Below are 25,623 nucleotides of genomic sequence, written 5' to 3' on the forward strand. Positions count from 1 at the left end.
GACCTCTCACGGGGTGGGGGCACCAGGCCCTGCTGAGAAGCCCACTCCCCCCCAGGTGAAGAAGCTTGTCTACGTGTACCTGGTGCGCTACGCCGAGGAGCAGCAAGACCTAGCCCTGCTGTCTATCTCCACCTTCCAACGCGGCCTAAAGGTCAGAGGTCTCCGTTTGCCTCCCTGGGGTCTGGGCCTTGTGGGTGCTGTATTGGAGGAGTGAACCCAGGGAGACGTCTGAGCATGGGGGGACAGGCTCTGGAGGCCTTTTCCTACCTGCCTAAAGTTGGGAGAGTCAGAGGAGGCTGTGATGATGGCTGCCTCAAACGTGAACCACTTGAGCCCCTGACATCAGCCCTCACCCCCATTGATGTAAAGGGGTTGAGGCCCGCAGCCAGGCAGAAGTCTGCCTTCTTAGGACAGGGCTGTGTGCGGGGAGCTGCTGACCTGGATTCCTCACCTCTGGGTGTCAGAGCCTTGGCACTGGCAGGTTCACCTGGTCTGGGTATCTATCTGTGGAGAACAATGGCTTTGGAACCTTTTCACCTGGAACTGGGTAAGGAGGACAAAAGGGTTTATTGAAAACAAATGAGCTCCATGGAGAGGAAAACCACAAAGTTCACCGAGCAGGAGAGCAGCCTCAGATGTGGAGACTGGGTTCCACGGTCAGCACAGAGAACATAAAGATAAGACCATTCCATTTTCAATAAGTTCAATACAGCCAATGATTCCTTGAGAGTTGGGACAAATTGATTATTCTGTTTAGCACCAGAAGAAGTAGTTGACTTGTCTCAGATGCCCCAGTGTATGTGAAATATCCACCTTTAAAGACCTAGATTACATTTGTTGTGGTGAAATGCTCTTTGAGGCAGGCAGAAATTGAAATCACCCAAGGGAAGGGACAGTGGGAAGATTCAAGTCCCTTAGAATTCAGTGGAGAGACTTGCCTGGTGGCGCAGTGGTTAAGAATCCACCTGACAGTGCAGGGGACACGGGTTCGATCCCTAGTCCAGGAGGATCCCACGTGCCGCGGAGCAACTAAGCCTGTGCACCACAACTACTGAGCCCACGTGCCACAACTACTGAAGCCGGCGTGCCTAGAGCCCATGCTCCGCAACAAGAGAAGCCACCGCAATGAGAAGCCCGCGCATCACAAGGAAGAGTAGCCCCCACTCACCGCAACTAGAGAAAGCCGGTGTGCAGCAGTGAAGACCCAATGCAGCCATTAATTAATTAATTAAAAAAATAATGCAGTGGAGGCTGAATCCCCCCACACTATTTAAACTGAATATTCTCGCCTTTCGTTTTGTATATTAAATGCAGGCACGATAGTCTCCACTGGGTGGTTTTCTGGTTAGGATAAGATTTCTTCTGGGTAAAGAAGGCAACATCACTGCTGTTCTATTCTCTCCCCAATCAGACTCTTCAGCTCTGATTACAGCCGTTAACTCCTCTAGTTTTTTCCACACGTTTAGTTCAAATTCCTGTGAGAGGGACTCTGAAAGGTCCAGCTCATCTTGTCGTGTTCAGCTGATGCTGTAGGCCGTTGAGCAGACTGAGAGTTGACTGCCAAAACCCGGGGCGTGCGCGCCCCTGGTTCAATCTGCTCTGGCCAGCAGGAGGGGATGACAGAGTCTGCTTCTCTGAGGTGGGGCAGAAAGCATGGGCACTTGCTTATACCATTCTTTCATTCAGCAAACACTTGGGTATTTCTATGCCCAACACTGTGCTAGGTTATTTTTAAAGGTCAAAACCAGGACTTCCCTGGCGGTCCAGTGGTCAAGACTTCACCGCGCTCCCAGTGTAGAGGGCACAGGTTCGATCCCTGGTTGGGGAAAATCCCACATGTGGCATCCCACATGTGGCATGGCCAAAGAGAAGTCAAAACCATACAATCTATCAGAGTGGCTTGACTCGGGGTTAAATCATTTTATAAGAAACATTCTGGAAATTTTGCAGGGATTTTTACTTTGACCTGAGTTTCTACAGTCTGCCCCTTTTCCCTTTTTGGAAAACCAGAGCTCATTTAGTCCATCTCAGTGCAGTGATTTCTCTAGAACAGTGGTCAGCAAACTTTTCTGTATACTGCCAGGTGATAGTAGTTTAGGCTGTGCAAGCCATCCAGTCTCAACCATGCAACTGTTCGATTTTGCCCTTGTATGAAAACGGCCATAAATGAGTGGGCATGGCTGGGTTTGCATATATTTTAATTTATAAAAAAGGGCAGAAGACAGATTTGGCCTGGGGACTGTAGTGTGCCAACCTTTGCTCTAGAACATCTCTGACAGGTCATCTCCCGTGATACAGACCTCACTCCTTCATAAGGCAACTTGCTGCGTCTTAAGACAACTACAACTGTTTTTTGTTTTTATTGAAGTATAGTTGATTTACAATGTTATATTAGTTTTAGGTGTGGATTACAACTTTTTTAAAACCATTATATTGTTTTGAAACCTCCATCACCATAATTTTTAAAAATTTATTTCAGGCTCACAGAAGGCATAAAGAATAATATAATGAATATATACCCAGCATAAGAAATGAAAGATTTATCAAACAGCCAAAGTCCCCTGTGTATCTTCTCCTGCTTATTATTCATATACATGTATTTATTCTTTTATTACTTATTATGCATTCCTAAATAATGTATAATATTGTTTTGTAAGCAGTATCTTATATGTGTTCCTCTAAAACTCACTTTCTTTTTGTTATTACTACTGTTAGCGGGGGCTTTCCTGCACATTAGAACCAGCCTTTTCTGTCAGCCCAGGCTGAGGCTTTGTTTGCTTTGCAGCCCACTAATGTTGGCTCACTTCAGACAAACCTCCAGTTGGCAAGCAGATAATCTAGGTCTCCCTATATCCTGTCTTTATGCAACTGGTTCCTTGAATCTCCTATGAAACCCTACTATATTCCATTTTATAAGTGTAGCACAGGATCCAAGCCAGGGTGATTCTGAATCTTAATTTTGTCCTCCCGATTTTGTGTCTTCCTCCAAGATGCTGATAAGCTATTCAGACCAGGGCAACAGACTATGAATCCCATATATCATGCTTCCAGGATGACACTCATCTGTTAGTAAATCTTCCCCAAGTACCGCATTTTACCAAACTGTGGATCCACCTAACTGCAATCAGCTGGTATTTTCCCATCTTGTTAGGAAGGATTTTAGCAGCAAGAAAATTTCTTAACACCTTTCATGTGCAAAGGGCTGTGGTTATCCAGAGATAAAATAGACATGAATTCTGCTCTTAAAATGCTTACGTATTAAATGAAACAAAAGGCCTACATCAAAAATGGCAATCCAGGAAATGCCATGAGAGACTCCCACAAATGCTTTGCTGAAATCAAGATACATACTGTTAATAGCTACCAGCCTAGTTACCCTAGCAAAACGAAAAAGGGATTTTGGGGGATAACTTCCTGTGAATCCAAATAAAGTGTTAAATAAAAAAGGAAAATAGGTTTTAGCAGTGGATGTGATATGATTTGACTCACAGACTCCTGCTTTTAAAATAAGTGCTTTGAAACCATCTGTTTAAAAATTAATTCCAGAATTTTAACAGGGATTACCATAATTTTCACCTGTAATTTTGTGGCTCTTCTCTTTCTCCATTTTAGAAAATCAGGGTAGCATCTACCCTTTAGTGTACCAGCACCTCTCCCACTGTCCACCGTCCTCCAAGATTAACGGTAATTTACAGCTGCTGCTGCTCTTGTAATCTCCTGATTACAATACACTGTGTCTAAGGCTCTTCTCAGGTGTCTATAGGATGCAATAAGAGCAAAGAGAAGGGGCTTACACACCTATTCTCTCTCTTTTTTTAAAGCAATCAACAATGGTGTAATACCATTTTTGTTATTTATTTTTGGCTGCGTTGGGTCTTCGTTGCTGTGTGCGGGCTCTCTCTAGTTGCGACAAGCAGGGGCTACTCTTTTGTTGTGGTGCGTGGGCTTATTGCCGTGGCTTCTCTTGTTGCGGAGCACGGGCTCTAGGTGCGCGGGCTTCAGTAGTTGTGGCTCATGGGCTCTAGAGCGTAGGCTCGGTAGTTGTGGTGCACGGGCTCAGTTGCTCCGCGGCATGTGGGATCTTCCCGGACCAGGGCTCGAACCCGTGTCCCCTGCATTGGCAGGCGGATTCTTAACCACAGCGCCACCAGGGAAACCCCACACCTATTCTCTTTTAAACACTGTGGAGGAAGAGGAAGAAGGGCAGGTTTGAGAGGTTGCTGGGAGAGAGGAATGTAAGGATGAACCCTCGGAAAGGGAGACCAGGTTGCATTTGCTGGCGGTCCCCTCCAGCATAAATACAAAGACACCCTCCCCCTCCACACACTCCCCTAAGGAACAAGAACTTTAGGTGTTCTGAAAGTTTGCCACTCTTCCTGAGAGTGAAGCAGCCAATGCCACATACGTTCAGGTGTCAGATTTCTGCAGCAGGGCCGAGAGTCGGTGCCTTCAGGCAGCTCCCCCCACCAGGTACCCAGCACTAGCACATCATCCAGGCCCCAGAGAGGAGGCAGGGAAGCAAGAGCTGGTGGTGACTAGGGACAGTGAGTTCCACAGGCGTGGCCTCTGCCCTCAGGCCACCTGCTGCCCTCTCATGGCTCTGCCTCCACCTCTGCTCTTAGGACCCCAACCAGCTGATTCGTGCCAGCGCCCTCCGCGTCCTGTCTAGCATCCGTGTGCCCATCATCGTGCCCATCATGATGCTAGCCATCAAGGAAGCTGCCTCGGATATGTCGCCCTATGTGCGGAAGACAGCTGCCCACGCCATCCCCAAGCTCTACAGGTATACCCCACGCCCCCGCCCACCCCTGGCCTCTCCCAAGTCTTGCAGGCTGCTTTTGGTTTTGCTTCTGTTTTTTTTTATTTTGTTTTGTTTTTCTCTTCAGATGGTTTAAGGCAGTTTGGGGAACTGACAGAGATGGAGGACATTGAAGGCAGTGGCTCATACCTCTTTATGAATAGGGTTGGGGTGAGGGAGGTGAGCACAGCTTGGGCGGATATTGGGAAGGCTGGAGACGGGGGAGGGGCAATCCCGCTCAACAGTTTCTCTCTCAGTTTGGATTCTGACCAGAAGGACCAGCTGATAGAGGTCATTGAGAAGCTTCTGGCGGACAAGACCACGGTGCGTATGTGGACACACAGGGACGGGTGGTGAAAAGGAGCCAGGAAGAGGCCCCTCTGTCCTTCCTGTTCATGTGCTCTTGCCTCTGTCGGTTCCCCAGCTGGTGGCGGGCAGCGTGGTGATGGCCTTCGAGGAGGTGTGCCCAGAGCGCATCGACCTGATCCACAAGAACTACCGGAAACTCTGTAACCTGCTCATCGACGTGGAGGAGTGGGGCCAGGTGGTCATCATCAGCATGCTCACCCGCTACGCCCGCACGCAGTTCCTGAGCCCCACCCAGAACGTGAGTGGCCCAGACCCCCAGGCGGGACCCCAACCCTCGCCCTAGCAGAGTGGGTAGGCGGGTCTCCGGGAGGAGGTGCCCACTGTCCCGCCTGTCTCCCCCTCCAGGAGTCTCTGCTGGAGGAGAACCCCGAGAAAGCCTTCTACGGCTCCGAGGAGGACGAGGCCAAGGGCACGGGGTCGGAGGCGGCGGCCTCCACGGCGGTGCCGGCCCGAAAGCCCTACGTCATGGACCCCGACCACCGGCTGCTGCTGCGCAACACAAAGCCTCTCCTGCAGAGCCGCAGCGCCGCCGTGGTCATGGCGGTGGCGCAGCTCTACTTCCACCTGGCGCCCAAGGCGGAGGTGGGCGTCATCGCCAAGGCTCTCGTGCGCCTGCTGCGCAGCCACAGGTGCGCGCCCGCCCCGCCCACGCCCGGGGGCCGGCTCGCCCCGCTTCCCCCCCCCCCCGCCCCCCCGACCCAGAGCGCCTGACACCCTCTGCCCCAGCCCACCTATTCCCCGCCCAGACCCCAGTCCTGCCCTCCCCGCGCTGGTGCCCTCCCCACACCACTCCTCTCCTCCCTCCTATTCTGCCCACCTCCCTTCTCCCGACCTGCTGCCCCAGCCGAGGGGCCCAGGTACCTCTGACCCCTCCTCTCCACAGCGAGGTGCAGTACGTGGTGCTCCAGAACGTGGCCACCATGTCCATCAAGCGCCGGGTGAGCAAGTGACCAAGGCCTGCCCTCGCGGTCCGAGGAGTGTCTCCTGCGGGGCTAGGGGTACTGGGGAAAGGCAGGATGGGGGGAATGCCCTGGCTGTGCAGAGTGTGGGAAGGAGAGACCCCAAATGCAGGTGGAGAAGCAGGGCCTGGATCCCGAGGGCCGCTGAGGGAGGAAAGCCTGATGAAGAAAGACCGGGTTAGATCTGAGAAGGAGGGAAGAATCCAGGACTAGAGGACAGTGAGGGGCAGGAAAGTTGCTGGCTCCTGGGTCAGGAGAGGAGGAGGAGGGGCGCTCTGGAGGAGAAGCAGGTCTCAGGCTGAGGTGGAGCTCCCTGGGGCTGCCTCTCTCGTGCCAGGGTATGTTTGAGCCGTACCTGAAGAGCTTCTACATCAGGTCCACCGACCCCACCCAGATCAAGATCCTGAAGGTGAGTGATGGACAGACGTGCCTGTGGACTTTCTGTCCCCCACCCCCATGACCCACTTGAATATCCACAGTGGCCACCTTGGTGCCTGCCTGTTTCAAGGGCTGAGCCCACCGTTGCTCCAGCCAGAAGTGTTTGCTCAGGAAGCCAGGCTAATGACAGTGGGGAGACAGGGTGAACGGAGCTGCCCTTTGCCCAGTACCTGTTATACTCCTGCCACTTTTCACATACGAAGTAATTCGATTTTCATGATCACCTCAGGAAGTGTACATTATCTCTATTTTATAAAAATGTAGACTTAGGGAGATGAGGTAACTACCGAAGGTCAGGTCTGCTACTCCCAATTCATACTTTCCCTTGGGACTTCCTTGGCGGTCCAGTGGTTAAGACTCCGCGTTCCAATGCAGGGGGCTAGGGTTCAATCTCTGGTCGGGGGACTAAGATCCCACATGCTGTGTGGTGCAGGCAAAAAAAAAAAAAAAAAGAATTCATACTTTCCCTGCTGCAGTCTCTGTCTTCTACCCACAGTGTAATTACCCTCACACACCTACACCCTCAGGCTGTCGTGCAGACATACCACCACAGAAAAGGTGGCAGGAGCCCATACCCACGTTCCATCCCTGCTCTGCCTCATTACTGAGTAACTTCCTTCAGCAACAGTTAATCCTCCTAACCCTTCTGAGCACCTATTGTGCATCTCACGGCTAGATCTAGGGGTATCTAGGGGTACAACAGAGAACAAACCAATCAGGCACCCTGCCCTTGTGGAGCTTACAAAATCTCGCTGGGGTGAGGAGGAGACATTGGGCAGCTAATCACACAGCACAGGTAAAAATCCATTTGCGAAATAGGATGTAAAAGGAAAGTGCAGAGAGCTGTATGAGCATAAATAGGTGGACCTGATCTAGTCTGGCGTCAGGGAAGTTTTCCTTCAGGAGGGGAGGCTTGAGCTGAGGACTGAGACATGAACATGAATTCTCTAGGTAAATGCAGGGACAAGAATGGGAAGAGGTGCTCCACACAGAGGAAACAGCATATGTAAAGGCCAACAGGAGGGTTGTGATTAAAGGCCTGTGTGACTGGGGCATAGAGGGTAAGGGGGAGAATGGTGGGAGATCAAGGACTTATAGACCATGGAAAGGATGTTGGTCTTTATCCTAAAAGCAACTGGAGGCTTTAACTTTTCCTTGAAGGTAGAGAGGTGACGTGATCGTACTACAAGCATACTCTGTCAGGGAGTCCATTTAAGAAGCAAACTGGTCCTCCTGCATTTTGGATAAGTTTCATGATCTGTCAGTTCTCTCCTCAATCTAAGGATGATGCAGGGCTGTCCTGCCTGAGGCATGTTTTCTGGTTGGTGAAGTGTGTGTTTGGAGTGAAGGTTTATGAAAGCACAGAAAGCCCACTGGCCACCCTGTCCATTTTCTGACTCCCTGCAGCTGGAAGTGTTGACTAACCTCGCCAATGAGACCAACATCCCTACTGTCCTACGGGAATTCCAGGTACGGGCCAGGGGCCAGCTTACAGTCAGAGAGGCCCATGAGAGTTGTCCTGCAGCTCCTTGTGCTTAGTGAGAATCGGCCTGGTGGGGCAAACCTTCTCTTAAAAGCCCAAAGTGGAGAAACTGTTGTTTTACGTCCCCTCCCAATGCCTTCTACTGGCTTTGGGTTAGGGAATCACTGGGTGACGGGTGAGGCTGTCATTCCTTTTCCCAGAGTTTAGTCTCTGACATGATGAGTCATTGAATGAGGGGTAACAGCTTTCTGGAAGGCCACCCTCAAGCCTGCAGAGTCACTGCCGAGTCAAGTCTGAGGGATCACTGCCTTCCGGGGGTCACCCTGTTGTGGTGTCCGCAGACCTACATTCGCAGCATGGACAAGGACTTTGTGGCAGCCACGATCCAGGCCATTGGGCGCTGTGCAACTAACATAGGCCGAGTCCGTGACACCTGTCTCAACGGCCTGGTGCAGCTGCTGTCCAACCGTGATGGTCAGTGTTTGTCTGTCTGCATGTCCAACTTTGATGACTAGTGGGTGCTGCCCGCATGTCTGACTCTGATGGCCAGTGGGTATCCACCTGTCTGTCCAGGAACAATGTGTGTTCATCTGTCTGTCTGCCTCAGTTAGTATCCAAGTGCTCCCACGTCTCTGAGGGTCACTGGAGAAGTACGGGGAGTTGAAGAACACAGCCAGGGGGCTGGGGGCATTGCAGGTGTGCCTGTTCATTGTGTGTGGTCATCTGACTGTCCTGGCTCATCTCCTGTCCTGCAGAGCTTGTGGTCGCAGAGTCAGTGGTCGTCATCAAGAAGCTGCTGCAGATGCAGCCAGCACAGCACGGAGAGATCATCAAACACTTGGCAAAGCTCACGGACAACATCCAGGTCAGGGAGTGACCCCGTTTCCTTTCTCAACCCAGTGTCCTCCTCGTGATTTTAAGACCCTATAATTAAACACTAGCCTTAATAAAAAATCAACTTCCAAACCTTCCCTACTGGCTCGAAAGGTCTTAAGGTGGGAGGAGGGGAAAGATGAGACCATGTGACCCTGGTTCGCCTTCCCTTTGGGGATCCCTTGCTGAGCTTCAGCCTGTACCACCACTCAGGTTTTCTCTAAAGTTCTGGCCGAGGGTGGCCAGTTGACTAGTCCTGTGTTTTTGTGTCACACTGCCAAGTTGAAACATTCAAGCAAAGGCATTCCTGAAGATTCAGGGAGAATAACAAGGCAGTAAAGCATTGAGGGTACAATGGATCCAGAAAATCAGTCTTTTATACTAAACTGTGACTGAATTTGGGGCTTGAAGTCTCTGCCCATGCTAATGAAACCCTAGGGAAGAGGGGAGATGCTGCCCAGAAACTACCCAACCTTTAATCTCTCTCCCATCACCTCCCACTCCTATTTCCAGAGAAGCCCACGATACAACAGGCCAGCACAGATGGGAGGAGTGCCGATTCCTTGGCAGACCAGGTGCCCACCCACATTCCCACGTTTGCCCCAGACCTGACTCCTCTCCCACACCCACAGGTGCCCATGGCCCGAGCCAGCATCCTGTGGCTCATTGGCGAGTACTGTGAGCACGTCCCCAGGATCGCACCCGACGTCCTGAGAAAAATGGCTAAGTCCTTCACAGCCGAGGAGGACATCGTCAAGCTGCAGGTCATCAACCTGGCAGCCAAGCTCTACCTGACCAACTCTAAGCAGGTACAGATTGAGAGATGCCTCCTAAAACACTCTGGGCCCCAGAAACAGCCCAGGCAGTATTCTGTGGGCCCTCACCAGGTAGGCATGAACTTTAGCACCTCTTTCTTTTTTTGGTCACTTTTTTTTTTTTCGTATTTTATTTTATTTCTATTAATTTTTATTGCAGTATAGTTGATTTACAATGCTGTGTTAGGTTCTTCTGTACAGCAAAGTGATTCAGTTATACATATATCAGCACCTCTTTCTGAAGAGGGAGTTCAGGACAGGTGTCTGGTCTGCCCAGGTGACCAGTGTTCCCCCAGTGTCCACAGCTACTCCAGGGCCCCAAGGGCCTAGTAGGGATGGTGACCACTGTTGAAGAGGCTGTTCTATGGGGCTGTGACTTCCAGTCTGGCAGTGGGTGTGTCCCTACCTGCTGCCTTTGGAACACTGGGGCCAGGGGGAGGGCCCAGCAGTGATAGGCACTGATGGGAGAATATGTGTCCCAGGAGATGTGGTCTCTGCTTCCTCCCAAAGCTTGGTGATGCTTTGCCAGTCTATGCCGGGGATGAGAGGGCAAGTCTCTGCTCAGGCTTGGGTGGTATTGGCAGCCATTGTCATTACTAAGGTGAAAGGTTATGAGGGGCACCATAGCAAAGGACATGGCTCAACTGAGCTGGAATATCAGGATATTAAAAACCTCTTGAGTGTCCAGCAGCCTCTGAGATGGTCCCAGGAGATTCTGCTAAAAACAAAGTGTAATGTTCAGAGCTTCTCAAGGTACTGACGACACCAAGCACCCTGACAGTTCCCACACTCAGTTAAGTGAGGCAGGGGTTGGCAAACTAACGCCCATGGACCAAGTCTGGCCTGCTGCCTGTTGTTGTAGATAAAATTTTATTGGGACGCAGCCACGTTCATTCATTTGTTTATTGTCCGTGGATGTTGTCGCTGCGATAGAGTCCATATGGCCTGCAAAGCCTGAAATAGTTACTTGTACCCTTTATAGATAGAGCTTGCCAACCCTTGGAGCAAAGCATCTGGGCCATACCCTGTAGATTGTGACATCCCTGCTGGCCTGAAGGTGGCCTCTTTCCCATCCCATGGAATCTTTGGATGGTGGCACTTGTACGTCTTCTGTGGCTCCTTTTTTTTTTTTTTTTGCGGTACACGGGCCTCTCACTGTTGTGGCCTCTCCCTTTGCGGAGCACAGGCTCCGGACGCGCAGCCTCAGCGGCCATGGCTCACGGGCCCAGCTGCTCCGCGGCATGTGGGATCCTCCCGGACCAGGGCACAAACCCGCGTCCCCTGCATCAGCAGGTGGACTCTCAACCACTGCACCACCAGGGAAGCCCATTCTGTGGCTCCTTTGATCCACGGTGGCTAGAGAGGGCCCCAGGGACGCAAGCTGGGGAGGCAGGGCCGTCACATGCTGGGACTCTTGTCAGGAGCTGGAAAGGACAGCAGTTGTGTAGAAGCAATGAGGGGCTGGATCTGTGGGTGTCAGTATTGTGGGAGAAGCAGATTGGAGACAGAGAAGTTAGAGGGAACACCACTGGAAGCCTTCAAACAAATATTTGTGTGCCTCCTTTATTCAAGTGGGAGGAAGGAGCAGGTTGGAGGAACATTAGAATAGATGAAGCAGCCTGGGTGGGTAGCGCCCCGGTAGAGGGGGCGTCTGAAAGGCTCAGGACTGAGCCAGAGTGGTGCTGTTGGCATGTTTTCATTAGGCTGGGTGTGCTCACGTGGCATTTCCCCAAGTTGTCACTGTTAGCTACATGCACATTTATTCATGAATTTATTTAACACGCATTTCCTGAGTACCCACTATGCCTGGCACTGAGCTATGTCCTGGGGTGATGACAATGAGCAAGACATGTTTACTGGCCTGCAAGTGCTCATAGCCAAGTAGAGGAAACAGCACAAAATGCAGAGCAATATGGGCTGGAGTCAGGGCTGGCACAGAGAGCTGTGGGTGTATATATAGCTGAACGCCTCTCCTAGGCAGGCCACAGGGGTCCCAGCCCCCATCAGGCCACCCAGAGTAGGCTGTTCAGGCAAATGGAACCTCCAGGCACCCTTTACCCTAAGGCCAGTCCTTCCAGGCATAGGCCCCTTAGAATGGTTCTTTGACTCGATAACGAGAGCTTTCCTCCTTCCTACCCTCCCTATCTTTCTCTCTTCTTTCTTCTCAGCCTGTTCTGGGAGTGGTGGAGGAAGGGGAATTCTTGGCACACTAGGAGAGAGGTGGTCTGGATGTGTCCATGTCCGTCCTGGCAAAACAGCAATGATACTTCCCCCATCCCAGTACCAAGGGTGACATTCTGGACCTGCCACAAGGCCACAACAATCCCAGCCATCCCTCCCACCTGCTGAGCCATCCATTGCATGCCAGATTCCGGCCCAGGCTGAGGCCAAGGAGATGAGGGTCCAGGCCTGGATGCAGCACTGACTGGCTCCTTAACCTGGGGAAAAGTCACTTAATGACTCTGATTCTCCCCTGTAAATGGGCGCAGTAGCGCCCACCTCTCAGAAGGGTTATGGAGATGACATGAGGTAGTGAAGCACCTAGCACAGTATTTGACACTAGAAGACACTCCATAAATGGTGGCTACCACTGTCATTTTGTGACAGGTTAGACTAGGTCAGGATCAGGGCAGAAACTGAGATTTGTGGTCCTGGGATATGGCTACCTTGACTGCAGGCTGTGAACCCCATATGACGTCAGCAAACCCATAGGCCGCTGCAGTTTGCTCTGATCTCGTTAGGACCTTCCAGGGAGGATCATGGCCTCTGAGACCCCTGGGCTGCTCAGAATCTACTCAGAATATACTATGTGGGTCAATGGGGTGTGAGGGCAGCCCCTGCCAGGGGGATTCCTATGTGTTCCCCCTTTCTCTTTTTGTCACCTAGTTCCCCCCAGGTGATGGAGCCTAGAAAATGTGAGGTCTAGCAGGATGTTCCAGACCTTCACTCACTCTGGCACCTCAGGGTGGAAAGATTGGCCCAGCCTGGACTAGGTGGTGTAGGAGCGGGCTTAGGGCAGTGGGGACCACAAACCTGAGGAAGAATGGCACCCAGGGCCAAGAGGGAGGTTTCCAAAAGGGCAGGCTCTGTTGCTGGCCAAGTCAGTTGTCAGAGTTGGCGTTGGGAGTCAGGGCTGGGGAGGTGGGAGAAAATGCAGGGTCTGGCACAATGGCAGGTTGGGAGGGAAAGTCAGGTGGAGGCAGCAGTGCTTGGAGCTGTTGGCCAAAAGAATCTGGTTCATGGACTTCCCTGGCGGTCCAGTCGTTAAGACTCCACACTTCCACTGCAGGGGACACAGGTTCGATCCCTGGTCGGGGAACCAAGATCCCACAAGCCACAGGCATGGCACAAAAAAAAAAAAAAAAAAAAGAATCTGGTTCAGAGACCTCCTGTGTCCCCACCCTCTGTGATGGCTACTGACCCACTTCTTGTCCCCCAGACCAAGCTGCTGACCCAGTATGTGCTGAGTCTGGCCAAGTATGACCAGAATTACGATATCCGAGACCGAGCACGCTTCACCCGGCAGCTCATCGTCCCTTCGGAGCAGGGTGGGGCCCTCAGCCGTCATGCCAAGAAGCTCTTCCTGGCACCCAAACCAGCTCCAGTCTTGGAGTCATCCTTCAAAGGTGGGAACTGACATCCAGAGTAACCTTCCTGGGGGAGGGGGAGAATTGGCCAGCAACCCGGTCCCAGCCCTTCCCCCTGAGGTCTCAGTCTCAGCCAGGTACCAGCCTTCGGTGGGCAGGACTTCTGGAGAAATGCCAGTCCTGTGCCCCTGGCCTAACCCTGTGCCCATGCTGCAGCATCCAGGGCTTGCTCTTTCACCCACTCACAACCACCACCACCGTCAACTCACCTGAGTCTCTGCCCTCCCAGGCAGGATGGGCGTCTGGTTTCTCTCCTCTCGGGCTCTCCTTTCCATCCTACTCCCTGAGCAGGCACTATATGTATCAAGATTTTACCTACCAAGGGCCCAGGGAGGCAGGAAGTAGAAATCCATACAAAGGAGAGCTGTAGGGACTTCCCTGGTGGTCCAGTGGTTAAGACTTTGCCTTCCAATGCAGGGGGTGCAGGTTCGATCCCTGGTTGGAGAGCTAAGGTCCCACATGGCCTCGTGGCCAAAAAACCAAAACATAAAACAGAAGCAATGTCGTAACAAATTCAATAAAGACTTTAAAAATGGTCCACGTCAAAAAAATCTTAAAAAAGCAAAAACAAAGGAGAGGTGTATGTTTGTAAGTGTCCTGAGAAGGCGGCTGCCAGCACTCACTGGGCTGTCACTGGAGGTCGGCCCAAATCCCCAGCTCCAGGCCCTCTGCCTTGCCTCTTCTTTCGGTCTGGTCTCCCGTGACAAGGGCTCTGAGAGATGTGGGAAGGGGAGGGCCCCCCAGCTGACTCTCTGGACCCAGGAACCTACTCAGGAGGGGAACTTCCTTCACAAAGCTCGGTTCTTCTGCGTATCTTTTTGTTCTTCTTTATCTTTCCCTGGACCACAGGAGCAAGGAGATTCTGAGGGATGGGGCAGATGTGCAAACCTCCCAGGAAGAAGGGGAATGGTCCCTTTCTCCTCCCTAACACCATCCCCACTTACAAGTCTCTGGGTTGCCCTCCTCTGGCTCTGACTCCCTCCTGCTCCCATTTGGACTCAGCCTGGCCAGCCTCTTACTCATAGTTGCTACCCTCGCCCCAAGCAGGCCTCTTTCCTGAGCCCGGCTGTGCAGCAGCACCACCCCCGTTGCCCTGGGAGAGAAGCCACACCCGCATCTCTGCTTCCCCAACAGGCACCAGGGCAGACAGGCAGCAGTAGCTCTGGGCCCAGAAGCCCCTCCTGCCCTCCTCTGTGGTCCCAGCTCCCCCAACCCCTCAGCCCCTGATCTAATCAGCCATACAGTCTTTTTTCCAGCATGTGGGCCTGGAGATTCAGTCAGGGCAGAAGAGCCATTAGGGAACGTGTCCACCCCTCTCTTCTATCTAGGGAGTTCCCACCAGAATCACCACCCGGCCCCACCTAGGAAACAACTCCCAGGGCATTTCCTCACTGCCACTACTGACTTGACCTCTCACCCTGTCCCCAGACCGGGACCACTTCCAGCTGGGCTCACTGTCCCACCTGCTCAATGCCAAGGCCACGGGCTACCAGGAGCTCCCAGATTGGCCAGAGGAAGCCCCGGACCCATCTGTGCGCAATGTGGAGGTCAGCAGGGGTGGAGGGTGGAGCTGTGTGTGGGGAAGGACAGACAGCAGGGAGCCCTGGGAGTGCCAGCTTGGCCCTCCTGACACCCTCCCCACACGCAGGAAGAAGATCTCTCCCTTATTGAGACCCATGTGGGCCTGTTGGGCGAATACACTAAGGTCCCCCCGCCCTGTGTGCTGTGTGCCCTCTGCTCTGTGTGCCGTGCTCTCTTCCAGCCTGTGCTGCCCCCTCCCTCCCCCTTGTATGCTGCACCCCTGTGCCTTCCCTACACTCTGTTCCTTCCTGCTGGCAGTGCCACTCTGTGAGTGCCTCCCCTGCGTGGACAGGGTCCCTTCCCTCCCCCCATTATTCCCTCTTGGGGACAGGACCAGGTGGGGCCCTGAGAAGAGCTAGAGTGAAAGAAAAGAGGGGCTTGTGCTTTCCTTCCCCCTCCCCATCCATGATTTAATGGCTCCCCACCCTCCACCCCACAATCTCCAGGTACCTGAATGGACCAAGTGCTCAAACAGGGAGAAGAGGAAGGAGAAGGAGAAACCCTTCTACTCAGACTCTGAGGGAGAGTCAGGGCCCACAGAGTCTGCAGACAGCGGTGAGGAGATGGGCAGAGCTGGGGCCCTGTGCTCCTGCCTGCGTGTGTGTCTTGTGGCTGACTATCTAGCGTACCTGTGTGCTCCTGTATTAGGTGGTCACGTGTCCAAGAGGGTGTGCGCCTCCTTGTGTGCACCTATACGTGTGCTTATGCACTTGAGGATTGCACGTCCCAGATGTGTGTGTGCTTGTGTAGGTCTATCCACACGGGTCCATCTGTGTTCCGGTCGGTCTGGTTGGCGTCTGGGGCTGGGAGCAGGTCGGGGGGTTGGAGGGAGAAGAGGTGAGTTTGCTTCTTCAGTGCAGAGTCTGAAGCTGGGTGTCCAGGGCTCCCCAGGAGGCCTGCACACGAGGGAGGGAAGCCTGAGACAGTCCTTCCACAGACCCTGAGTCCGAGAGTGAATCGGACAGTAAGAGCAGCAGTGAGAGCGGCTCTGGGGAGTCCAGCAGTGAGTCCAACAACAAAGACCAGGATGAGGACGAGGAGAAAGGGAGGAGCAGTGAGAGGTGAGATGACCGGGCGGCTCCAGGGATCTCCCCTGGAAACGAAGGGCTAACCCCCAGCCTTAGCCAGTCTCCTAAGAGTCCCTGAGCCTCCTCAGGAGCTGTTCTGCTCACGTGATGGCCGCAGGAGGTCTCTGCGTGGGGCGCAGCATGAAGAAGCAGTCAGGGAAGGGCCCCGAGCTGGCACAGGCTGGTCTAAAGCTCTCACTGCGACCCAGGCCTAGGAGCTCAGGTGTGGAGTCCACTGGCCCAGGCTCCCCACCCTCACCCCCAATGTTCAAGGCTTTCCCTGCTCTTCTGTGACGCAAGAAGGGGTCATCCAGGCTGGGCCCAAGCCCTGTTTGCCCCCTTTCCTCCAGTGAACATAGTGAGGAGGAAGGTAAGAAGAGGAAGATGAAGAAGAGGAAGAAGGAGCCAGAGGGACAAGAAGGTGGCTCGTCCTCAGAGGAGGGCAGTGACTCCAGCAGCAGCTCCTCAGAGTCTGAGATGACATCAGAGACAGAGGAGGAGCAGGCGGAACCTGCCTCCTGGAGGAAGAAAACAGTGAGCGCCTTGGGGCAGGATGGGGATGGGCATATGGACCAGGGCCCTCCCCAGCCTCTGGGCCAGGCCCAGGCATCTCCCCGTAACCCAGCCCGGGCCATCACACTCACATCCCGCTTTTCTCTTCCAGCCTCCCAGCAGCAGAAGTGCCCCTGCAGCCAAGGAGATCTCCCTGCTTGATCTAGAGGACTGTGAGTTTGGGTGGTAGAAGTCACAGGGGGAAGGAGGCCTGGGGAGTATGACTTAGGAAGGGCCATGGGCGCTCTGGGCTAGGTTCCTCGGGGGTTTGGGGTGGGAGGAGCAGACAGAATCCATCTTTGGGCCTGAGAGGGCAGCAGGACAACCTCTCCAGGTGTGGGGTTGGGGTCAAGGATGGATATCTCCATGGAGCCACCAGGCTGCCACGTGCCTCACTGTCCGTGGTGCTGAGCCGTCTACTCCCTAGGCCTTGGGCTCCTGCTCCATCCAAGCCAATTCCACTTTGCCTCTCCTTCGTCATAATGTTTCTCATATACTCCCACAGTCACCCCTCCCAGTGTCCAGCCTGTGTCTCCCCCCATGGTTGTGTCCACCAGCCTGGCTGCTGACCTGGAGGGCCTGACGCTCACAGACTCCCCCCTGGTGCCCTCGGTGAGTGGGATGGGGAGGGACAGGGCTGGGGCAGGGACACATCTCTGTGCCGCATCCTACGGTATGGATTTGTGTGAAGGGGGTGTGATGGAGGGATGGCTTTGAGCCTCCGTTGCTGTGACCACAAGTAGGGACAAGGCTGGGACGGGCTCTCGCCTTGTTGTTCATTTCCGTACTTCCCCTCGTCCTCCTCCCCTCCAGCTGCTGAGTCCAGTGTTGGGTGTCGGGAGACAGGAGCTGCTGCACCGCGTAGCTGGCGAGGGGCTGGTTGTGGACTACACCTTCAGCCGCCAACCTTTCTCTGGGGACCCCCACATGGTGTCCGTGCACATCCACTTCTCCAACAGCTCTGATACCCCCATCAAGGGCCTACACGTGGGCACCCCCAAACTGCCCGCTGGTATCAGCATCCAGGAATTTCCTGAAATCGGTGCGGAAGGGCCTTGGACGTGGTGGAGAAGGAGGCTGCTGGGTGGAGCTGGTCTTTCTGTGGCTTCTGAAGCCCCCCTCTGTGCCAGGCCAGGGTCTAGGCTATGGGGGTGTGGAGATAGCATCTAGCACAATCCGCAGACAAGACAGACTAGGAAATGAGCAAGTCCGTCTCAGGGCAAGAGGTGCTTGAGCCTTGGTTGTTTCAGCACTGACTTAAAGGGGGTGAGGGTGAGTGGGGAAGGGGTGTTGACATTTCAGGAGAAACTCAGGAACAGTCTCTCCAGGGTCTCAGAGGGCCAGGATTCCATAGAGGAGTGGTCAGCTCTGCAAGTGGAGGGGAGAAGGGGTCAGGGTTCCAGACCTATCAGGTGATGCTGTCTTTCTCTCCCCCTTTCCCCGCCTCACACTGCTGCAGAGTCCCTGGCACCCGGAGAATCTGCCACTGCTGTCATGGGCATTAATTTCTGTGACTCGACCCAGGCGGCCAACTTCCAGCTGTGGTATGTTTCCAACTCATGGAGCGGTAGGACGATGGCTAGGGAGAGGTGGGGTCAAAATAAACTGGAGCTGGAGGTGGTGTTAGGTGGGGCCACATCATGATCTGGTGTGTCTGGAAGGCATCCCAAGACCTCAGGTCTCTTACCTCCCTCTCCTGCTGCCTCCAAGCCCTCCCTTCAGACACAGTGCAAGGTGAGGGGAGAGATGCTGGCCTCACTCCCTCTCCCTCTGTCTCCTCCTACCCTTCCCAGCACCCAAACCCGACAGTTCTACGTCTCCATTCAGCCACCTGTTGGGGAGCTTATGGCCCCTGTGTTCATGAGTGAAAATGAGTTCAAGAAGGAACAGGGTGAGTGTTCCCTGGAGGTGGGCAGGGAGGGCGCTCAGGACCATCCACTGGGGCTCATTCAGCTCCACCATACAGTCATGCTGAGGCAGCCTCAGCTTCTGCAGATGGAGGGAGGCCTCACAGCTTGTGGCTCCAGCAAAGGCTTCACAGAGCCTGGGACACTTCAGTGAGGCTTTGGAGACAGTCTCAACTCAGCCAGGCAGAAAATTCTAGGCCAGAATTCCAGCTGGGGGAAACATTACGAGTAGGTGTTAGTGAACATTTACAGGAAGAAAGGAGGGGAGCCGTTTGCTTTAGGGCATAGGAGCCCTTAGCAATGGTGAGTAGTGAAAACAAAGCTGAAAATATGTTTGGTCTAGTTTCTGGAAGCCTTGAACGCGATGCTAAAGGATTTCGGTCCTAAAATTTCAGAGCTGGAAGGGGTCACAGAGATTATTGGGTCCAACTCCGTCGTTAGAGAGGTAAGGACTGTAGACTTCGTTTTCCTGGCAGTAGAGGAGTCATTGAAGTTTCTGAGCAAAGACGGGGCCAGGTTCAGACTCCTGCTTCAGAAGGAGAAATCTGGCAACACTTACAGCTAGGACTGGAATTGAGAGAATCTGCAGCAGGAAAAAGAGGCAGAACAGCGTAAGTGGGAGGCAACATGGGGCTTCATGAGTCCTGAACGTGCCACTTGCTTGGCATGTGACCTTGGACTAAATTCTGTGCCTAGTTATAAGGCTATTACAATAGATCTGATGAGAGATGGTGACCAGGATTAGAACCACAGCAAAAAGAATGAAAGGCTGAGGTGGGGGAGAGGGAAGCCATGGGCGTTTGCCCTAAGAAAGTGGAGAGGGAGACATATAAGCTGGCTCTAGAATGTCTGGCTTAGATACTAGGGAGAATGGCAGTGCCGTTCACCTAGACCAGGAGTTAGCCAACTTTTTCTCTAATGGGTCATAAAACAAATGTTTCAGGCTTTCTGGGTCATGTGATCTCTGCTGCAATTTGCCGTTGTAACCCAAGAACAGCCACGGATAATACATAAATGAATGAGTGTGGCTGCATTCCAATAAAATTCTATTTATGGACACAAATTTGAATTTCATATAATCTTCATGTGTCATGAAATATCTATCTTTGATTTTCCCCCCAGCACTTAAAAAATATAAAAAACAAACAAACAAACCATTGTGGGCCATGCAGGTGGTAGGTTGTATTTGGCCTTCAGGCTATAATTTGCCAAACCCCTGACCTGGAAGAAAGAAGAATGGATTGGGCAAGGGAAAGGGGGGGACGATCTTGGACAGTTTTGGAGAGGCTGCTTTTGAAATACATTTGGGAAATTCAGGAAGAGGTGTTTAATATGCAACTGAAAATGTGGGCCTGTGCCCAGGAAACACTTCTAGGCTGGAGTCAGGAGCATAGCGGTGATAACTGAAGCTGTGAATATGAGTGAGATCACCCTGGGAGAGAGATGGGTGGGAAGATAAGAAGGTCAAAGACCTTCCTTGAGGAAAACCTGCCTTCTTCGGGAGAAAAAGGAGGGGAGGGAAAAGAGAAGGAACAGTGAGAGGTGGGAGGAGATCCACGAGAGATGAGGAGGTTGAAGAGTGCCTTGGATGGTCTGCAGGCCAAGATGACCAAAGACCTTCAGATCCAGCAGATAGGAAGCTGCTGCCAACATCAGAGAGAGCGGGTCATTGCAAAAGGGGGGCAGAGGCCAATTGCAGTGGGTTGAAGGAGACCAGGGCTTGGGGAAATGGAGTCCTCTTTGGAGGACCTTGGCGGTCATTGGGGAGGGAGACACAGCACTAGCATGACGACGTATCCTCTTTCTAGAGAGGACTTCTTAGGATCGAGGAGACTTGATATGGAGAGACTAAAGGTACAGGGACAAGAAAATGTCACTAGTTAGGAGCGGAGGGCATGACAGCGAGAGGAGAGGGATGTCCGTTCTCAAAAGGAGGAGAAGAATGGCGGAAGTAGCAGAAGGAGGAGAGAGAGGCTGAGGAGAAGGCGGGCAGGAGGGCAGACGGAGGAGCTCGCATGGCTGGGTAGAGCATGTGAGTGGAGAGGAGAGGTCAGACCCGTAGAGTGAGGGTTTCCTGGGATGCTGTGAGTGCCTGGGGACGTGACGAGTCCTGGACAGGTTTGGAGCTGTTGCCACATGTGAAATTAGGGGTCCACCTGTGAGGGCTACGTGTGACATCCGGACTCTGGCCTGTCGGGTGAGGACCCCCAGTGATCTCTTTGTGAGCACTCGGTCTCCAGGAGCTGGGAGAGAGTTGCACTTGGGTTGGAGGGCCAACCAGGAAAGACGAAAAGGTGGAGGAAACCTCTAAGTACTGACTGGCCACCAAGTCCACTGGCCACTCCCAAGGGGCTGGTGGCCCAGGTGTCTGACAGTGGGGAAGCACCCAGTCAGTTTCTGCTCAGCAGTATGGATAGAGCCCTGGGGTGGGGTGGGAGGTTGACCAAGACTCTCTGAGGGAGGGCCAGGTCTGAGAGGGAAGTAGCCCCTCCTCAAGACTGGTGAGGGAGATTCAGACCTGCCCCGCCTGAGTAGAACCTGGTGAGCGTGCTCAGTGGGCAGACCCAGCGGTACCCCCCGTGGCCGTTGCCCTCATCATAACCTCTGTCCCCAGGAAAGCTGTCGGGCATGAATGAGATCACAGAGAAGCTCACGCTGCCAGACACCTGTCGGAGTGACCACGTTGTGGTGCAGAAAGTGACTGCCACTGCCAACCTGGGTCGTGTCCCTTGTGGGACATCTGATGAGTATAGGTACTGACCACCAGCAGGGGGACGAGATGGGCTCTCGGTCCTGATTTGAAGGAGGGGCCCCATGCCTCAGGGTTGAGCTCATTCCTCTACCCCCACCTCAGGTTTGCAGGGAGGACGCTGACCAGTGGGAGCCTGGTCCTGTTGACCCTGGATGCCCAGCCCACTGGAGCTGCCCAGCTGACAGTCAACAGTGAGAAGATGGTGATCGGCACCATGCTGGTGAAGGACGTGGTACAGGCTCTGACCCAGTGATCCTAAGTGCTGTGACCTCTTTGACCGTCACTTGTCCCTCCCTCGTGACATCTACGCTGTTAGCCTCTCTCTCTCTTTCTCTCTCTCTCTCATATCAGACTCCTCATTCCAGATAGCATCCGGGGGTCCTCTCTCTCTCTGGTCATGACCAGGCTCCCTCCCAATTCTCCTCCCCGTGGGTTCCTTAGTGACCTGTGCAGAGGGAGATGGCAGGGCTCCATTCAGTCCTCCCAGCTTTGTGTAGCTATTTATGTGGCAAAATCTCAATAAAATGTCTTCTCCCTAGATGCTGGCTCACCTTTCCTTGCTTGTGGGTTCTGCCTAAGGGGGTTGGCAGGGGGCGGGGGGGAGAGCTCCTAAGAGTGACTGTGTTTGACCCTTGTGAATGATCACCACTGACCTTCTAGGGGAGGCTGTGACTGACTCTAAGAGGTGACTCTGGTTGGACCCCCAAGATGACCATCTTCGAGTCTCCAGGCATCTCTGTGTAAGAGACATCTGATCGGGGATGGGGAGGTCAAGCTGGAAGAACTCCCTGGTCCTTTTTTATGAGCCTCTGCAAAGATGCCTCTTCGACATCTGGCAGTCCCTTTTGGTTCCCCTCATGGGCCCTTGGGAAGGAGAACTCATAATGTGGGGAATTCTCAAATGTAGGTGCAAGGTTCAAAATATGTCAACTACATCTAGATATGGGGCCTAGAGCCCCACCTAGCTGGGGAGATGACCCACCTGGCCATCTTGAAGAAGGAAGAACAGGAGACGTGGACCTGTGCTTCTCAAACTGCCGTTCATCAGATCACCTGGGGGTGTGTTATCATGCAGATTCAGATGGGTAGGTCTGAGGTGGGGCCTGAGATTCTGCATTTCTAACAAGATGTCAGCGACTGATGCTGTTGCTCCATGGACACACTTGAGTGGTGAGGATGTAGAGCCTCCACACCTGGGACAAGCCTTCTAGGGGTGGCAGTGAGGGTCAGGGCCCCTCCCTAATACCTTTCCTGGTGAGGAAAGAGGCTGAGCAGCAGTGGTTCCTAAAGGTGTAAAAGGTGTTCCATTAGCATGTGTTGTGCCAAAAGAAAAAAGAAAAGTTCGTAATCATGTAAATTCAGGAACCGTGGATTGGCATTCAGGAACCGTGGATTGGCATACAGGAAGTTTATTTCCCACAGGCCTTCTCAGAGCCTTTATTATGCTAATGTGCATTGTGAGCCCCACCCCCACCCCACCACTCCTTCTAAGAAGGGCTACAGCTCACAGTGTTACCCTTACTTGGTTTTGACCTCGGGATGCCTTTGTCCCAGGACACCTTGATTGACTGTGTTACAGGATGCACACTCCAGTGATACTTTGAGACGTGGTGCCTCAGCCCTGATCCTCTGTAACCAAGACCCTAGTTCCTTGACCACACCTCCCCACAGCCCTGTCACTGAGCAAGTCTGTTTAGAGAAAGACAGGGTGAAGCAGGTGTGGCCCTCTTCTCAGGGAAGGAGAACAAAGGCGGTGCCAGGGGACAGCCCTGCCTCCGACATCCGGGGACTTGCTGGGCTCCGTGGCACCAGACAGCAGCTGGGGCCGCTGCTTCACTGAGAGCCTTGGGGCCCCAAGGTCTCCCTGGGATCACTGTTTTTGTTGCTGCAGGTTCTGAGATGGGACTGATCCACCAGTCATGGGTCACTCGAATGGTGGACTTGTTCTCACTTGTGTCTCTGAACCAGCACTGCCCGCAACAGAAGAAAGAAGGTGGGAGCGATTTTCTAAGAAATTAGAACAAGGACCATCAGAGAATTCTTTTTTTTTTTAATTAATTAATTAATTTATTTTTGGCTGCGTTGGGTCTTAGTTGCTGCGCGTGGGCTTTCTCTAGTGGCGGCGAGCGGGGGCTACTCTTGGTTGTGGTGCACAGGCTTCTCATTGCAGTGGCTTCCCTTGTTGCGGAGCGCGGGCTCTAGGCGCACGAGCGTCGGTAGTTGTGGAGTGAGGGCTAATCAGTTGTGGCTCACGGGCTCTAGAGCGCAGGCTCAGTAGTTGTGGCGCACGGGCCTAGTTGCTCCGCGGCATGTGGGAACTTCCTGGGCCAGGGCTCAAACCCGTGTCCCCTGGTTTGGCAGGCAGATTCTTAACCACTGCGCCACGAGGGAAATCCATCATCAGAGAATTCCTTACCAACCTGGACTTTGCAGCAAAGGCCCCAGAGTGGATTCTGTAGGAACCAGAAGTATTTACGGCATGAACTCTAGCATCCCTCAAGGAGCTTACAGCCCAGATTCCCAGAACCTCTTGGAAAGGGCACCAGGATCTCCAACCCTGGGTGAGAGTCCAGAGCACGGGAACCTTAGTCACAGCCCTGTGTCGGTTTCTCTGGAGCGTGTCCCAGGCTGTGGGGTTAGCTATAACAACCCTTCTTAAGAAAATGATTCTTGTGCATGAGATTGTCTCAGGGGAGAGGCAGGAGGCAGGAGAGCGAGGTGTAAGCAGGGAGAGTCCGAGTCAGGAGCTGGTTGGGAGGAGCCCAGCTGGGAAGGCTGGGACTGTGGAAACAGGCAGAAGTAGCGATCTTCAACCCAGGACGGGGAAGGGACCCCATTGTCTTCTAGGGAATGGTCTATAGGGAGAAAACCTCAGTCAGTGGGGAAGGGAGAGTAGCTGCCCCCACCTCAGCCCAGCCCAGCCCATATCTTCCTGGACTCCAGGTCCATGGCCGAACCTTCCACAGCCCTGCCACATCGGCATCCCCGAGTGAGTCTCTGCAGGGATAAGACAGGGCCTGCCCGGGACACACTGGTGGAAACAGATCAGACATACAGGACCTGAGGGGGACCCCACTTCTCTCCAGAACATTCTTCTTTCCAACCCATATCATAGCCTCTATTTTCTCACTGATCCAAGTCTCTGCCACTGTGGTCACAGGCCTCCTGGATCTTAATGTGTCCCATGAGAAGCACTGAGGGGCAACCATGGAGCTGTGGGATTCATGTGGGGCCCAGGACCTCAGAGCAGACTAGGAAGGGCTCTTAGGGCTCTGCTGGTACACAGAGGGGGGGTTCGGGGGAGGGGGCGAGAAATGGACAGAAGCACGGGGACTGGCACTGAGGCAGAATGTGCCCCCGGCGAGGGTCAGGTAGAGCATTAGTGAGGACCCAGGAGGTCCAAGTGTGGTCTGAGCTTGACCACAGGCCTTGACAGGTCAGAGGACAATGAACACAGCGAGGGGCTGAGAACAGGAGCCCAGTCCAGGATGGCTTCCAGGTGGTGCTCCGGCAAGTGGCTAAAAGGAATGGCTTCAGTTTTTGGCCAGGTTGCTGTAGCTAGCTGGCTGCAGTGACTGGGGAACAGATCCATCTAGGGATACTAAGGAAGCCACTACAAGGACCCCGAGCGGGGGGCATTAGCTGTGCCCGTGCCTGAACCCCCCAGCCTGTCAGCCCCAGGGCAAGCCCCTGGGCTAGTTCAGTACCTTCTGCTGGGCATCTTGAAGGTCACCTCTCAGCATAGCCTGCAGATCAAAGGGGTGGGTGTTGGGTATGTAACTCGCTGTGACAGGATTTTCCCCAGCCTTACTGGGCAAAGAAGGAAAAATAGGAAAGTGCTGGACCCTCCCCCTGCCCCCCTCCACCGAGGCCTGGCTCCTGGACAGCCAGGATCCTCACCACCAATTTCTTCCCCGCCTCCTCAGCACATTCACGTCCCTCTCGGTCACTCTAATTCCTACCATGGCTCCACATGCTGGGGGTAGGGGTGGGGAAAGGCCTGCCTTAGGCCCCTCCTTCCTCATCAAGCATTTGAACAGCCAACAAGTGCTGGGCACTGTGGTGGCAAGGAAGCTATGGGCTGATGACCAACCAGGACTGGGGTGTGAACCGTGGAGGGACTGCTCAGCCCAGTAGGTCCCGTCTTATTCCACCAGCCTGCAACTGGCTGCAGAGCCTGCTGGATTGGGAAAGCCCCAGCTCAGGGGTGGGGCAGGAGAGCGGCTGAGGGAGGGTGTGCATGGACCTGGGTCCTCAAGGAGGTGAGCTGGGTCTTCCTTCTCTGATGGCCTGATCACTGTTGTCTCCCAGGGTCAAGAGAAAGATGGTGAACCAGTGCCTAAAAGGGTGAAGCCCAGGATGGGGTTTGGAGAACAGGGGGT

General features: G+C 53.6%; 1 protein-coding gene across 3 annotated transcripts in view; it reads left to right on the forward strand.

Annotated features, from left to right (window-relative positions):
* Window positions 1-21,779, forward strand: part of AP3B2 (adaptor related protein complex 3 subunit beta 2) — a 31,309-nt gene extending 9,530 nt beyond the window's left edge. The window contains exons 4-27 of one of the 3 annotated variants that reach the window (XM_032622227.1): window positions 56-151; window positions 4,623-4,783; window positions 5,056-5,122; window positions 5,223-5,405; window positions 5,513-5,796; window positions 6,051-6,105; window positions 6,464-6,535; window positions 7,972-8,034; window positions 8,389-8,521; window positions 8,803-8,912; window positions 9,553-9,729; window positions 13,175-13,361; window positions 14,811-14,929; window positions 15,031-15,087; window positions 15,410-15,518; window positions 15,901-16,024; window positions 16,381-16,564; window positions 16,695-16,755; window positions 17,088-17,194; window positions 17,396-17,624; window positions 18,042-18,126; window positions 18,376-18,473; window positions 21,104-21,242; window positions 21,344-21,779. In XM_032622227.1, coding sequence (XP_032478118.1) covers window positions 56-151; window positions 4,623-4,783; window positions 5,056-5,122; window positions 5,223-5,405; window positions 5,513-5,796; window positions 6,051-6,105; window positions 6,464-6,535; window positions 7,972-8,034; window positions 8,389-8,521; window positions 8,803-8,912; window positions 9,553-9,729; window positions 13,175-13,361; window positions 14,811-14,929; window positions 15,031-15,087; window positions 15,410-15,518; window positions 15,901-16,024; window positions 16,381-16,564; window positions 16,695-16,755; window positions 17,088-17,194; window positions 17,396-17,624; window positions 18,042-18,126; window positions 18,376-18,473; window positions 21,104-21,242; window positions 21,344-21,494 — 3,051 coding nt within the window. In that variant the 3' untranslated portion in view covers window positions 21,495-21,779. Of the gene's footprint in view, window positions 1-55; window positions 152-292; window positions 341-4,622; window positions 4,784-5,055; window positions 5,123-5,222; window positions 5,406-5,512; window positions 5,797-6,050; window positions 6,106-6,463; window positions 6,536-7,971; window positions 8,035-8,388; window positions 8,522-8,802; window positions 8,913-9,552; window positions 9,730-13,174; window positions 13,362-14,810; window positions 14,930-15,030; window positions 15,088-15,409; window positions 15,519-15,900; window positions 16,025-16,380; window positions 16,565-16,694; window positions 16,756-17,087; window positions 17,195-17,395; window positions 17,625-18,041; window positions 18,127-18,375; window positions 18,474-21,103; window positions 21,243-21,343 lie in introns of those variants that run through there. The other 2 variants (XM_032622228.1, XM_032622229.1) reach the window with 2 other exon arrangements.
* Window positions 21,780-25,623: the final 3,844 nt, after the last annotated feature.

Source organism: Phocoena sinus, chromosome 2 (assembly GCF_008692025.1).
Source record: "Phocoena sinus isolate mPhoSin1 chromosome 2, mPhoSin1.pri, whole genome shotgun sequence".
In the NCBI taxonomy this organism is placed as follows: domain Eukaryota; kingdom Metazoa; phylum Chordata; class Mammalia; order Artiodactyla; family Phocoenidae; genus Phocoena; species Phocoena sinus.